General features: G+C 41.9%; 2 protein-coding genes across 3 annotated transcripts in view; both read left to right on the forward strand.

Annotated features, from left to right (window-relative positions):
* spata13 (spermatogenesis associated 13) overlaps positions 1–4411 on the forward strand; it is a 19657-nt gene extending 15246 nt beyond the window's left edge. The window contains exons 5-13 of one of the 2 annotated variants that reach the window (XM_028569561.1): positions 99–226; positions 488–667; positions 1260–1439; positions 1679–1858; positions 1971–2203; positions 2781–2910; positions 3044–3419; positions 3572–3646; positions 3773–4411. In XM_028569561.1, coding sequence (XP_028425362.1) covers positions 99–226; positions 488–667; positions 1260–1439; positions 1679–1858; positions 1971–2203; positions 2781–2910; positions 3044–3419; positions 3572–3646; positions 3773–3954 — 1664 coding nt within the window. In that variant the 3' untranslated portion in view covers positions 3955–4411. Of the gene's footprint in view, positions 1–98; positions 227–487; positions 668–926; positions 1009–1259; positions 1440–1678; positions 1859–1970; positions 2204–2780; positions 2911–3043; positions 3420–3571; positions 3647–3772 lie in introns of those variants that run through there. The other variant, XM_028569562.1, reaches the window with a different exon arrangement.
* A 1562-nt stretch (positions 4412–5973) lies between these two features.
* tmprss7 (transmembrane serine protease 7) lies at positions 5974–14391 on the forward strand. The gene is made up of 17 exons (XM_028569381.1): positions 5974–6016; positions 6146–6276; positions 6368–6435; positions 6598–6791; positions 6866–6901; positions 6993–7221; positions 9215–9339; positions 9849–9961; positions 10095–10201; positions 10483–10619; positions 10916–11023; positions 11107–11214; positions 11301–11417; positions 12615–12807; positions 13480–13748; positions 13911–14047; positions 14145–14391. The coding sequence occupies exons 1-17, from the start codon at positions 5989–5991 to the stop codon at positions 14304–14306; spliced, it is 2262 nt and encodes a 753-aa protein (XP_028425182.1). The 5' UTR covers positions 5974–5988; the 3' UTR covers positions 14307–14391.
* Positions 14392–14539: the final 148 nt, after the last annotated feature.

Genomic DNA, 14539 nt, shown 5'->3' on the forward strand with positions numbered 1-14539 from the left:
ATGTGCCTGCATCTGCAGCTTGTTTCTGAATCATTTAAATCTTGTCAGAATGTTCTCAGCTCCATACATTGTTTTTAACCTCTGTATATGTGTTGCAGATGGTGTGTCTGAGTGCTTGGCGACTCTTGATGACAGCGTGAGTGAGGAGGAGGAGGGCAGCTTTGATGAGCTCACTGATGTCACCACCTACCTCCAGCCAGGGGTGGAGCTCTCTGTGCTCAACGAGGTAAGGCTGAGGAGGGAAACTTGTCATGTTGCAACCCTCAAACATCTTCTCCAAAGATGTCTTTTGAATTTACAATTAAACATTTATCTTGTTGTATGCGTGCCTTGTGAACAGCCATGTGAAAATGTGTGTTTTCAAGATGTTTGGCAGAACAGACAACCACTGCAGTATCTATAAGTCTAAACATAATCTTACATGTTAGACATGGGCTTAGCATGCATGTAATTGTATCTTTATCTTATCTGTGTGTGTGCTACTCAGTGGATAAGCTCCGGCCACACAGTGTATGCTGAGGCTCTCTGGGACCATGTGACCATGGAGGAGCAGGAGCTTGCCTTCAAGGCGGGAGATGTTATCCGTGTCCTGGAAGCCTCACATAAGGACTGGTGGTGGGGCAGGGGGGCTGACAAGGAGTCCTGGTTCCCTTCCAGCTTTGTGAGGGTAAGTGGACTTCCTGACCTATGTGTCTAACGCATGTTTACTCTCCAGCAGCTCAAAAAAAGACCCACAAACACAAAGCTCCAAACAAACCTCATCAGCCCTCTTAAAAGTGTGTGTGGAAGGGTTCAAACCTCAGAGGTTCAGCTTGTTTCTGTGGTTACCAGAGCTGATTGACAGTTAAGTCTTAATTAGACAGGCTGTGGTAACCATAGTGAGGTTATTTGATTGGCAGATGGCCATCTGCTGTGTAATTGCTTGGCGCTGAACCAATGTTGCCGAACAAGAGCTGGTTAAACTTGCACATGTTGTTACCATAGTAATGTGGAGTTCTTGTAGTCAAAGTAGTTATTGTTCTCCTTTTTGTAATAATGTTAATGTCACTTATGAGCTTAAAAAATCTTATTTGATTTTATTGAATACATAATATGTTCATAGGGGCCATATTCGTTTTATTTGTTTGATAGTGTGGCGACTGGGGAAAAAAATATTTGGATTTGAAGTTGGCTTTGAGGAAACACTTTTTTTTTAATTTTTAATTTATAATTTGATTGCTGCTTATGAGGACCCATTCTGTGTGGTGGATGTGTTTTAGGTGCGAGTGAACCAGGAGGGCTTGAGTGCAGAAAGTGTGGAGAGTGTAGCGGACCAGGAAGATCCAACTCCCAGGGACTCACACAGCGCTCAGCACAAGGAGCAGATGAGAACCAATGTGGTTCAGGAAATCATGAATACTGAACGCATCTACATCAAGCACCTAAAAGACATCTGTGATGTACGGGCCTTAATATTTACATCTAGGGCTGCTGCTCCTACTCAAGATGTAATTCACAGCTCGCCAGCAGTCCTACATTCTAATGAATGTCAACTTTTTGTAATAAAATATTTAGAATAAGCTACGTTTGTATTTCAGAAATTACTAAACTGTTTAGCACCTCCTGTTGGCTAGTGTTTGAAATGTTTTCATACCTTCTGTTAGTGTGGTCAGCATACTGGTTTTGTGTTACTTTTTAGGGTTACATCCGTCAGTGCCGTAAACACCCGGACATGTTCACTGAGCTGCAGTTGAAGACCATCTTCAGCAACATAGAGGACATCTACAGGTTTCAGAGGCAGTTTATCAGAGACCTGGAGAAGAAGTACAACAAAGACCAACCACATCTCAGTGAAATAGGCTCTTGTTTTCTCTTGCAGGTAGTGGCCACACACAAAACCTTCCCCAATTGACTTAATCACTGTGTACCTCATTTGTTTACCTGATTCAGTTGTTCTAAATTTTCATTGAATGTTTCTCTTTTTTCATAAGGGAGAGGGCTTCTCTATCTACTCAGACTACTGTAATACTCATCCAGTAGCCTGTGCTGAGCTGCAGCGCCTCATGAAGTCGGGCAAATATAAGCATTTTTTTGAGGCCTGCCGGCTTCTCCAGCAGATGATTGACATTTCCATTGCAGGATTTTTGCTCACGCCTGTCCAGAAGATCTGTAAATACCCCCTGCAGCTGGGTGAACTGCTTAAGTACACCCCCAAAGACCACAGGTACTCCCCTGGAAATTCATAACTTTACAATTTATACTACTCTTTTCCTCTTTGTGCTTATTGTATATTTTGAGCATCTTTATATAAATTCTCTCATACACACTCTGGTGCAGGCATGTAAAGATAGCAGCGTTACTGCACTCCAGCCTACATCATTATTTTTCAACCACCCCACATTAAAGGTCCTATGACATGCTGCTTTTGGATGCTTTTATATAGGCCTTAGTGGTCCCCTAATACTGTATGTAGATACCTTGACTCGATGAAGCTGTTGTCTGTGTAGCATTACTTTATCTTGGCTGTACAATGAAAGCTATAAGCAAATGGCTGCAATGCTACTTACAGTATGTATATCCTAGCATCAACAAACATTAACCAATTTAACTGTCAATAGTTCATTCATTCATTCACCTTCAAATAAAGAATTCATGGTGGTCCCAATGGTTTGATTACTTATTTTTCATGATTGAGATTGAAGTAGTGTCTTACTATAAATGGAAATGTGCTTCAATCCAATCAGTTTTATGGTTAAGGCGGCAGACACTATGCTCATTGTTCCTTTGGTGATTTATTGCAGTGACTATATCGGAGTGAGCAAAGCGTATGAGGCTATGAAGAATGTGGCCAGTCTGATAAACGAGAGGAAGAGACGGCAGGAGAGTGTCGACACCATCGCTCACTGGCAGGTGGCAATTCTACACTGGGAGGTGACGATGACTAATCAATATTCTTCCAATTTGTACTCTGGTTATTAATTAAAAGTAGCCTATATGATTTACCAACCTTCTGTAAAGAATATTTTATACATCTAGACTTTATCTATGTAATTGGTTGTTGCAGGGGCCCGATGTGCTGGAGCGCAGCTCAGAGCTGATCCACTCTGGTGAGCTGACTCGAGTCCTCCGACAAGGCAAAATGCAACAGCGCAGCTTCTTCCTGTTTGACCACCAGTTGGTCTTCTGTAAAAAAGACATCCTGCGCAGAGACCTGCTCCACTACCGTGGACAGCTGGATATGGACCAGACCGAGGTGGTGGACGTGCCCGACGGGCGAGACCTAGACCTGGGCCTGACCCTGAGGAATGCTCTGCGCCTACGCAACGCCTCCACTCTGGAGTTTATGTGTGTGCTGTGCTGCAGGAAGGCCCAGGACAAGCAGAGGTGGTTACAGGCCTTTGCCAAGGAGAGATGCAGAGTCAAGGAAGACCAAGAGATGGGTGAGTCGTGCAGAATTCCTTTCTTTCATGACGCAAAACCGATACTGTGGGTAGATGTCAAATGAAGTGTGAACAGGGTAAAAAGATTGTTGGAAGAAGGGGGTGGTTGGAAATGTTTTGACCGGAGGGTGTATTTGTGTGTTTCTTGGTAGGAATGGAGATCAGTGAAGAGCAAAGAAGACAGGCCATTGTTAATGCCAGAAGAGCCAAACAGAAGAAGAGCAAAAGTAAGGAAATATTTAGCTTAATGCCGTTTAGCCTCTTCATTTAAATTTTTTATCAACTTTTTTTAGTCTAATTTTGATTTTCTTTCATAATTATTTTTGTTTTTGTTTTTCCTGTTCACCTTTTAGCCATTGGTTACTCTGGTTCTGTCCCCCCACACCACCAAAACCTTCACCCACTTCACCAGCGTCACATCACCATTCCAACCAGCGTGCCTCAGCAGCAGGTCTTTTCACTGGCTGAGCCCCCAAAACGAAAGCCTCATCACCTGTTGTACAGCATTACCCGCAACGCCTTCTTCAGAAAATGAGGCTTTGCTCCCTCATCTTTTTTTCTCCCTGTGCATGCTTAGAGCACACCCAAACCGTCCTGAAGACTCAAAGAACACTTTACTTTTTTCCTGTATTTTTCTGCCTGTGAATGTACTGTCAAGTTCTGTTTTTGTGCCTCATGTGTCTTTCTTTTTGTTTGTTTTTGTTGCATCACGAAGTCCAGTGCCTACAATTTGGAAGGGGCATGACAAAAGTGTTAAAATACTGACTGTCCATTTTGTTGGTGTGTTAAAGATGCTGCTCACTTAGGAGACTCCCACCCCTTTCTTTTTAATTCCATCTGAAATATATTTTTTTAAATGTTAATTATTACAACAATGTATATTCTGCTTTTACGTTGACATACCTGGTTTTAGTTTATTTCACAGAGACTGGCACAAAACAGCCAGAGAATAAATTAACTGACACAGTCACCTACCTTGTTAACGCTGTAAATAAAACTCTTGTACAAACATACCTAACGAGATTGTTGTCACTTTAAGATAATTGTTTGCTTATCCAGTTGTTTCTTTTTTTTTATTTTATTTTTTTTATTTATTTATTTTTGTGGCTGTTGAATATTGGTTTATGTAAATTGGATGGCTGCGATAGAAGTTAATGAATGAAACATTAGCTGTGGGCCTGGAGGAGGTACGTTGCCATCAGCGAGCGCCCTGTTTCTCCAACACCAGGATCTGGTTTCACACACCTGTCGACATCCAAACACTGTGATGCGTGGCTCTACATTATTTGTGGGTCCGCTTATTTTATAAGGCAGTTTTTGTTGTGAAGGAAAAGAGAATGGATCTTAAACACCGGAAATCAGGAATTAGATGATAGAGGTTTGAAGGGATGCCTGTGTCATGGGCACAGAGCGAGAGGCGAACGAGACAACAATCGGAGATGAGGATGTGTCTCAGACAGACACTGCCAGTGTAAGTAAGATGTATCCTAATGTAGTGTTATTTTTATAATAGCATGGTGACTTAAACTACAACATTTTAAATCCTGTCACATTTGAAATGGGAATAAAGCTGTTTCTCCAGATGAAACCCTGGAGATTTAAGTGGACATAACATCAAAACCTTTTAACTCTCATCTTTTGTCCTGTTGGTTGATTAAATATGTGTAAAATAGATTAAACTTTTTTTTTTTTCCCCGTGGGAATCTATGTCCTGCTAACTTGTGATGGATTAAATGCCGCTTGCACAGTATGGGATGACACTGAATGAATAATATATGTGCATCGGGTAACTCAATGAGAGCCGAGCGCTGCATCTGATGGAGTAGCTGTCAGGCATTCTTCACAAACTAAAAGTGACCAGTAATGGAGCGTCATTACCTGTAGACACAGCTAAATGTGATGGTTTTGTTTAACTTCATCAACAGTGATGTTCTTTCAGTGCATGCTGTGATCCTGTACTATTTAAACACTTGCTCACCCACCATCTCCGTGCATTTGGGACTGATTAGCTTATTTTTAAGCCTACTTTAATCTAAACTAACTGACCTGCATAAGGTACAGTGATGCAAAGAATGGTAGAGGCATGGTAATGTCCTCTTGATGTTTTCCGCAGTAATTTAACCTACTTATGGTCCGCAAAGAGATCCAGCATTGCTCTCTTGTGCCCTTTTGCCCCAAAACTGAATCCTGAGATCTCTAATACACTTGATAAAGGATCTACAGTATCAAGAGACACTTGTTTGTGCTTTCCACATCATTTCAGCATCATTAGCCACATTCCTATTAGAATCCACACAGACTGAAGTGACAACACGAAAGGGCAAGTAGAATTTACTGCTCCCATATTGGCACTTTGCATTAGAGTATGAATGTGTTCCCTCCATGGCTGTAGATTGCAGATGTGTCTGTGGAGGTGGCCACAGTTGATCACGCTCTGCAGAGGCTCTACAGGAAGTACAGGAAGACGAGACGTAAGCCCAAGGGACTCAAGAGGCTGTGGGCCTATCTGTTGAGCATCCGGCACCTCACTGTCATCATCACAGCAGTGGTGTTTGTGGTGGTGATTATCATGTGGTCGCTGCTGTGGGTCTTCATATGTAAGTGAGAGGATTCTTTTAATTAAATCTCATAAAAAATTATATCAATATATTTCCAGTGCATAATTACAATACTACATTACATTGAAACTGCACCATATAATGCACATTTTGACAAGATTTCTTTAGTTCGCAGGGAAAGCAACAGTGGAGTGTATTTTGCCGGGATGTTCCGTGTTGCCAATGTGGAATTTATCCCCGAGTACCGCCATGAACAGTCCAGTGAGTTTGTATCCATGGCAAACAAAATACAACACGTGGTATGTATGGTTGTAACCCAGTTATTTACATGATGGTTAGTACTGAACATGAGATCTGAGTGTCTTACGGTTAATTGCTGGTGTCTCGTAGGTGAGCAATGTGTACAAGGTGTCCTCAGTAGCCAGACTCTACAAGCAAGCTGTCATTTCAGACCTCAGGTAAAGTGGGTCTGTTAGTCATCATCATCATCATCATGAAGCAAAAAGGTCCAGCTGATATTTATGCTTCAGATTGTGTTTTGGATGCCAGTTTTAAGCATCAAGACTTATTTACGACTGAGCAACACACCCTGTTTTTAAAGTTCTGTTTTCCTCACCCAGTAACAACAACAAGGGCGGTGTGCTCGTTCACTTCTGGATGGTGTTTGTGGTCCCTCAACTGAAGAGCCCAGCAGTGTGTGAGGAGTGTGTAGGAGCCATTTTCAGAGACTCGGTCCACACCAGCATGATGAACAGGTCCTCTGTAGGCTACCTGCTGGGTCTTCCAGTGGATATTGACTCCATCCTCATCAATGGTGTGTCATGTGTTTACATGTGCATCCTAAAACTGTGTATCAATGCAGAGATTAATAATTGTGTCTTCCTGCAGCTGTTCAGCGATCAGATTATTCATCAAATGGAGCAGGTAGGTGAAAATACTAAAGTTATATAAAAGTTATTTATTATTACTGTATGTCATGTAGTGTGTCCATGAGTTTTTTCTCCTCTCCTCCAAGGCTCTCAGTGTGTAGATAAGCTGTATGCTAACCTTCCTGGGGCGAGTGTACCTTTAAATGTCTTCTCATCGTGGGGTGGTGTGAATTGCCATGTAAAACTCACCGCTGCCCCCGGCTCTCTGATCCGTCTGACCATCACCTCGCTCCTCATTGAGCCCAGCGACTGTGTGAATGATGCCCTGACTGTGTACGATGCTCTGCTGCCCATGAGAGGGCGCATTCTGCACAGGTGAGTGTAGCTTCCAGACAGCTGATTTCTCGCCTTATGTGATTAGGCAGGCCTGTTGCCTACATGACAACGGAACTGTTTTCCCACATATTAAAGCTGCAAGCAAATCAAAAGGCTTCTTGCTATATGCCACTGTATTTTCTCTAAAACATAAACCTTGAATATACTAATAGCCCTATAACATTCAAAAGGCATGTAAAATAGGTGGCAAATAAAGTTAAATTCAATTTGCAGAATTTTAAACAAAGCAGAGGTAGTACAAGGGCCTCTGTAAAAGGGGAATGTGTGATACCACATACCACTTCTGGACAAAACGTACTGTCAATTATAGAAGGTAAACTCTGGAATAGCTTGCCCATCCCAATAAGAGAGTGTCCTACATTCAACACCTTTAAAGGTCCCATGACATGGTGCTCTTTGGATGCTTTTATATAGACCTTAGCGGTCCCCTAATACTGTATCTGAAGTCTCTTTCCCGAAATTCAGCTTTGGTAAAGAACTACAGCCACTAGAGCCAGTCCCACAATGAGCTTTCCTTATGGTGTGTTCTTTTTGTCTTGTAATCGCGACTAGTAGCTCGAGTGTGACGTCACATCCATGTCGGAAAACGTGTAACCGTGGGTTGTTGCGTTCTTTTTGTCACACAATACTACGAGTCGGAGAAAAGATGGATTTTTATAACATTTTTAGTAACCTTTAAGATTCTATTCACCCAGTTATTGACATATTACACACATATATTTCACAGTTTGATACATGAAAATTACGTTTTGATTAACATTAACGTTGGACTACTGCTCTGCTTTCTGCTCAAGGCTCCGCTTAAAGCTGTTGTTGTCATATAGCAACCGAGCGTCTCTAGCCAATTTCAGCTGCACAAGCTACAAAATAACTAATCAGGCAATATTGAACTCCTAATAAGACTGTAGAGACATGCCTATAGGTAGCAGTATACAGTGCTATGTGTACCACTTCTTCATTTGGTTACAACAAAGACAAAAGTGCTTAAAATTGTAGAAAACCACAATGTTTACTACGTGTGATGCACGACGTAGCCATCTTTGAAAGTGAACTCGGGGTCCTCTGAGTTCAGACGACTTGACGAGTTGTATATATACGACCTCGGTGGCATTCTTTTTGCAACTTCCGGTTTGTAACTCCGGAAAACAACTCGTAAATCGACTTCGGTGGACAAAAAGAACGCACCATTAGTATGTGCCATTTCTGTCTGAAGCTATTGAGGAGGAGAGAGGGGGGGCAAGGTGGAGGGTGGGGGTGTGGCCTTGACCAACTGCCACTTTTCTCGTTTGAAAGCCATGATGTCTCTCTTTCATGGGTGGGCCGAATTCTCTGGGCGGGCAAAGCAGAGAAAGGGGAGGTAACCTTGCTTGTTATGACCTCATAACAAGCAGATTCCAAAACGGCTCATCTGAGCTTTCCTTTTCTCAAAGGCAGAGCAGGATACCCAGGGCTCGGTTTACACCTATCGCCATTTCTAGCCACTGGGGGACCATAGACAGGCTGGGGGAACTCATATTAATGTTAAAAAACCTCATAAAGTGACATTTTCTTGCCATGGGACCTTTAAAACTCACTTAAAACAGTGGCTCCTAGCAAACCAGAGATGCACTCACTTTTAACTGTCACACATTTCATCACCCATACACTTTTACTGTTAAATTGAATGCAGTATAGAGGTGGATGAATAATGTCTTTGTCATCATGTATTTTTGTTCTGTTTTGTTTGTTTGTTTTGTCAATGCATATGTCATCATTATGTGTACCTTTTAATTTATAGTGAATGAATGCTGTATGACTGTCTCTATGTTAATCCTATATCACCTGCTTAGGGACTGCAGATGAAAAGTAGTTATTTTTTACTAATTCTGGCATATTCACATGGTGTTTTTTATACAACAATGTTCATAAATATGCATGGTCCTCATCAAATAAACTAATAAAATAAAAAATGATGTGTATCTCTTTGCTGCAGGCTGTGTGAGTCAGTGTCCAGCTCCTTCTCCCTGGTGTCTACCTCCAATGTCATGTTGCTGTCCTTCAGAATGACCAATGACAACAAGAGCTTCAGAGGACACTTTGAGGCCATTGCTGAAGAAGGTATGACACAATTACCTTGTTACTGTATATGCCAGGGGTTTCAAACCTTATTTAACTATGTATTATCCCTCCACACAGATTCAATGTCTATGAGCCGTAAGCAGTTGCATACAAATTATTATTTTCCTTCTCAAATGTTTTTTTTTTTTTTTTTTTAAAGCTTGAATAAAACTACCTACAATTTCACAAGAAAGAAGGAAAATAATTTTGAGAATAACAAAAAAGTTTTTGATTCTCCCTTGTTTCATTTATCACTTTGCATGTTGCACTTTCATTTGGCTCTTTGTAGTTTGGCTTATTTAAAGCTAATGTACTTGCACTTACTTCTTGTTTGGAGTTTGTACCTTCAAGGTTGAGAGCACTTAATTGGAAGTCGCTTTGGATACAAGCGTCCGCTAAATGACATGTGATGTAATGTAATGTAATCATCTTCTCACTGATATTTATCTTAAGAACACTGCTGGCCGGGGTGAAAGTATAATCCTTAAGTCTGTCTCTGTCTGTCTCAGTGTGTATGTCTCAAATTGAGACCCACATAAAGCCTGACATCACTGGTCAAATCTATAGCCCCTTCCACCCCAGCCTTCTGCCCCCACAGTGCTTCTGCACCTGGAAGTTTGAGGTAGAGCGCACACACACACACACACACACACACACACACACACACACACACGCATACATGACAAAAGTTCTTCTTAACCAGTGACTTAAAATATCTTTTATTGATTTGTTACTCTGTTTGTATTGTATTCTAGACCCCTAACAGTGCTTTAGGAGTTGCTCTGCAGTTTCAGAACTATGTATTGAAACCAAAGGCCATGGAGGGCTGTGAACACGGCTGGTGGAAGGTCAATGAAATCATGTAAGTGGATGCAGAAGAAGAAGAAGACATACTTTAATGATCCCTAAGGGGAAATTACAGCTGCATGCATATAAAGGAAAAATCCAACTCAAAACAAAATTTACACTCAACTATTTCATTTGGTTTTGTCCATTTTTTACAAATATCTACAACCATAGACAATGTCTTTGGATATATTATTTAGTAGATTAGGTATTTTAACATTGTATTCAACGGTGCATTTACTCAGTCCCACAACAACATCCTGTGATGGTTGGTTGATGGTTGCTTTCTCTCCGCAGTTTCTGTGGCAGCTACGTGGGACACCACACGGTGTTTCGGATCGCTGACCACAGCCCAGAGGTGGAATTTCGCAGCAGCTCACGTAACTCTGCTCAGCCTTTTCAGGCGTCTTACAGCAGCTACAATATCAGCCAGCGTAAGCACTGCAGGCCCAGAGTATGACTCATTGTAACAGCCAGGATACACTGCAGTAAATGACAGACCATAGGTGTTTCATTGTACTCCAGGGTGGATGTGAGTTACAACATGGACCTGTTTTAGAAAAGATGAAAATGATTAAGTCAATTTCTTTTGTCAATGTTTTTGTGTCATTCACATAGTTAGCATAACCATTGAAGCGTCTTGTGGTGTCATTTAGTCGTAACATAAGGTGTAGTTATGCACTTAACTTGTCTATTTTAACCTCTCTTTCCCCACTCATGTGTGCACCAGCCTGTCCAGAGAGCCACTTCCTGTGCTCCACAGGACTGTGTGTGGAGAAAAGTCGACGCTGTGACGGCCTGGACGACTGCCAGGATGAGAGTGACGAGGTCTTCTGCTGTAAGTCGTCCTACAAGTTACATAGAACTGGTTGTTTAAGAACAAATGGCACTGCACTGGAAAAATGTTGCATATCTTTACAGCGAGGCCGACAAAGAACTGTGGTGGCAACATTCCTCTGCATCCTTTGTATGTATGCAATGGAGAGACAGACTGCACCAATGGAATAGATGAGATCAACTGCACTCAGGGTATACAATTTTTATTTATTTAATATGTATGCCCTTTCACTGTTTAACCACTAATAATAATATAATATGTTCTCTACTTTTGTCAGAAACAACCTGCTCTGAAATCAGGTATCAATGCAACAGTGGCTCCTGCATCATGAAGAAGAACGCAAAGTGCGATGGTGTCCATGACTGTCAGGACCACAGTGATGAGGCCGATTGTGGTAAGCATTATGCTGCATGTGCACATCTTGAAGTTGCAGCAGAAAGAAAAGAAACTTCAATAATATCACTACAGATTGTTTTATAATCCCACCTCCACCCCTTTTTCTAGTAATATACATATCATGCAACTTCATTATCTTTAAAGTGACTCAAGTGCCAACATGTTGTATTATGCAATGGTGCAAAACCGTTTATCCTTTGTAAGACACTGCACTCACAAGATTCATTTTCAAAATTTTAGAAAGCTCACCATTACGCATCAAACAGCTTTCATATTTTTAACAACTCTTAACAGTTTTGCTTTGCATGATTTAAAATTTGAACATCCAGTTTTAACTAAATATATGATGAATTGTGGAGATAAGATGCTGTTAAAATGCCATTTCCTCCAGCTTTCATCACTAGCGCTGCCTGTCAGGAACATGTCTTCAAGTTATTTCACTAAAAAAAATGGTTCACTGATTTATCAGCTTAAGCCACATCAACACATTTGGTTATGTCCCACCTGAATGGTTGGCTCTTAATGAAGCAATTAATACATAGTGATTATACTGCCATTACACTGCCAGTTCTCTGCCAGATCCTTTATGTGGCTTCATGAGAACGTTGTTATTTTATAATCCACTGGGCAGCGTGCTCCAAACCTGCTGACCTGCAGCACTGAGGTGACCCAGCTGTAATGGCTCTCTCTGTTAGCTGTTATTTTATCATGATGGGGTCTCAAGGTGATGGGAACAGTCTTGCCTTTGATCACTCACTGATACTGGGCAATACTGTTCATGGACACGTGTGTGTGTGTGTGTGTGTGTGTGTGTGTGTGTGTGCGTGCGCACATGTCAAAGCTCTACTTTTTAATAAGGCAGCAGTAGACCTGTCTGTCACGGTGATGACTCAGCGTGTCAGCATAGAAAACACACACACACACACACACACTCATATTGTAAACTTACACTGATACAGGGACACTGTGCACGCATAAACCCCTATTAGAGCTATAAACTGCACATAATCACAATAATAGTAATAACATGTATTGTTTTGTATCTCTCACTGGGGGATCACTCTTTTGTTAGTGGCAATAATGTCTTATCCTGCACATGTCCATATATTCTGTGTTCTGTGCTCTAACAATAAAACCAATGCCCAGTATAATTTAACCAGTAAAACAACACAATCCCTCACTGTGTACTCCTCAGCCTGTGGTCGTCCCTCCTTGAAGAAGGTGGGTTCATCTTCAGGAGCTGAGCGCATCGTGGGTGGAGATAACTCTGTGGAGGGGGAGTGGCCGTGGCAGGTTAGCCTCCACTTCTCTGGTAACCTGTACTGTGGGGCTTCTGTCCTCTCCTCTGATTGGCTCATCTCAGCAGCACACTGCTTCAGCAAGGAAAGGTCAGTCACTCTCACCGCTGATTAACAACTTCCTGTAATTGTTATATGACCACTGTAATGGCTAATGTATGAAAAAAAGAAAAAAACAGAGCAGTGCACAAGGCTCTGATAATACAGTGGTTCCCAATCAAACACCCATTACATGTTCTGCTTTTTGCGTGGACACAAGTTGTGAACATTTCAACCAGTGTTTTTTTCATTCTTAGATTGCTTTATTTAAATGCTTTTTTTAAAGATGCCTAAAGATGTAAAAGTATGCAGTATTTCACAAAAAATAAAATACAAAATAAAACATAATTTTGTGTAGAATAAATTACTCGTATTAACTATTTATTTATTTATTTTACTTTTTTCTTTATTCATCTTGTGACCCTTCAGATTAATCTTGGGAACTCTTGCAGGGTCCCAACCCTCAGGCAACCCTCATCTGGCAGTTTATTACATCACCAGTTTTTATCACATTTCCACCCATTTATAACATTTTATCATATCATGACATATTGATTCATCTGGTAATTATTACATTATCCGGTAAAAGGCTTCTGCCTCATATTTTTTGAATAAACTGTCACTTACTGTTCATATCATATCGTCTGTTTTTAAGTTTTATTAGACACAGTATATTCTGCAAAATGTCCTCCTTCAGTGATCCCTGATATATATCTCCACCAGGCTCTCTGACCCACGATACTGGAGCGCCCACCTCGGCATGCTGACACAGGGCAGTGCCAAACACGTGGCGGAGATCCAGCGGATTGTGGTGCATGAGTATTATAACACGTACACATTTGACTATGACATCGCCCTGCTGCAGCTGAAGAAGCCCTGGCCTCCCTCTCTCAGCCCGCTGGTCCAGCCTGTGTGTCTGCCACCCCCCTCCCACACTGTCACAGACAACCACCGCTGCTTGGTCACCGGGTGGGGATACCGCTCTGAGGAGGGTGAGCAATGCCTTGGATAGAGCTCAGTTACTTTTATACTTTAATATAACTATTTTATCCCTGAGGGGGTTGGTCTGACAGGGCTGGTTTACATGCAGTGTTCCAAAAACATTCCAGTAATATGTCAGTTATATGATCTATGTCCACATCTTGCCCCTGCAGACAAAGTTCTGCCCTCAGTGCTGCAGAAAGCACAGGTGTCCTTACTGAGCCGGACTGACTGTAAGAAGAGCTATGGACCTGTCTCCCCACGCATGCTGTGTGCTGGGGTCCCCTCTGGAGAGCAGGACGCCTGCAGGGTGAGCTCCCATCTGACTGTATCACCCATAATCACCTGTATTTAATTTATACAAGCAGATTGTTCTTTCTGTATCAACTGCTCTCTTTGTGTCTCAGGGCGACTCAGGGGGTCCTCTGTCCTGTCAGGCAGCGGGCGGGGGTCGCTGGTTCCTGATTGGCATCGTCAGCTGGGGGGCGGGCTGTGGCAGACCAAACCTGCCTGGGGTCTACACCAGGGTCAACAAGTTCACCTCCTGGATCTACAGCCATATCAGCTGACACGATGCAACTCTTATTCATCCAGTGACAGCAGATGTTTAGATCGCTGACACCTAATAATAAAAGCATCATCCGATACTGTGTATTTTTTTAAAGCTACTTCTACTTTGTTGAGGGTGTCTAAGTCACACTTTTAACATATTTATCAAAATTCTTATATATCCCAGCCAAGTTATTAACAGATTAAAACTCTGCCACTGGCAGTCCCCAGCATTGCCATTAGAATGCTCTAT

This window comes from Perca flavescens, chromosome 22, assembly GCF_004354835.1.
Source record: "Perca flavescens isolate YP-PL-M2 chromosome 22, PFLA_1.0, whole genome shotgun sequence".
In the NCBI taxonomy this organism is placed as follows: domain Eukaryota; kingdom Metazoa; phylum Chordata; class Actinopteri; order Perciformes; family Percidae; genus Perca; species Perca flavescens.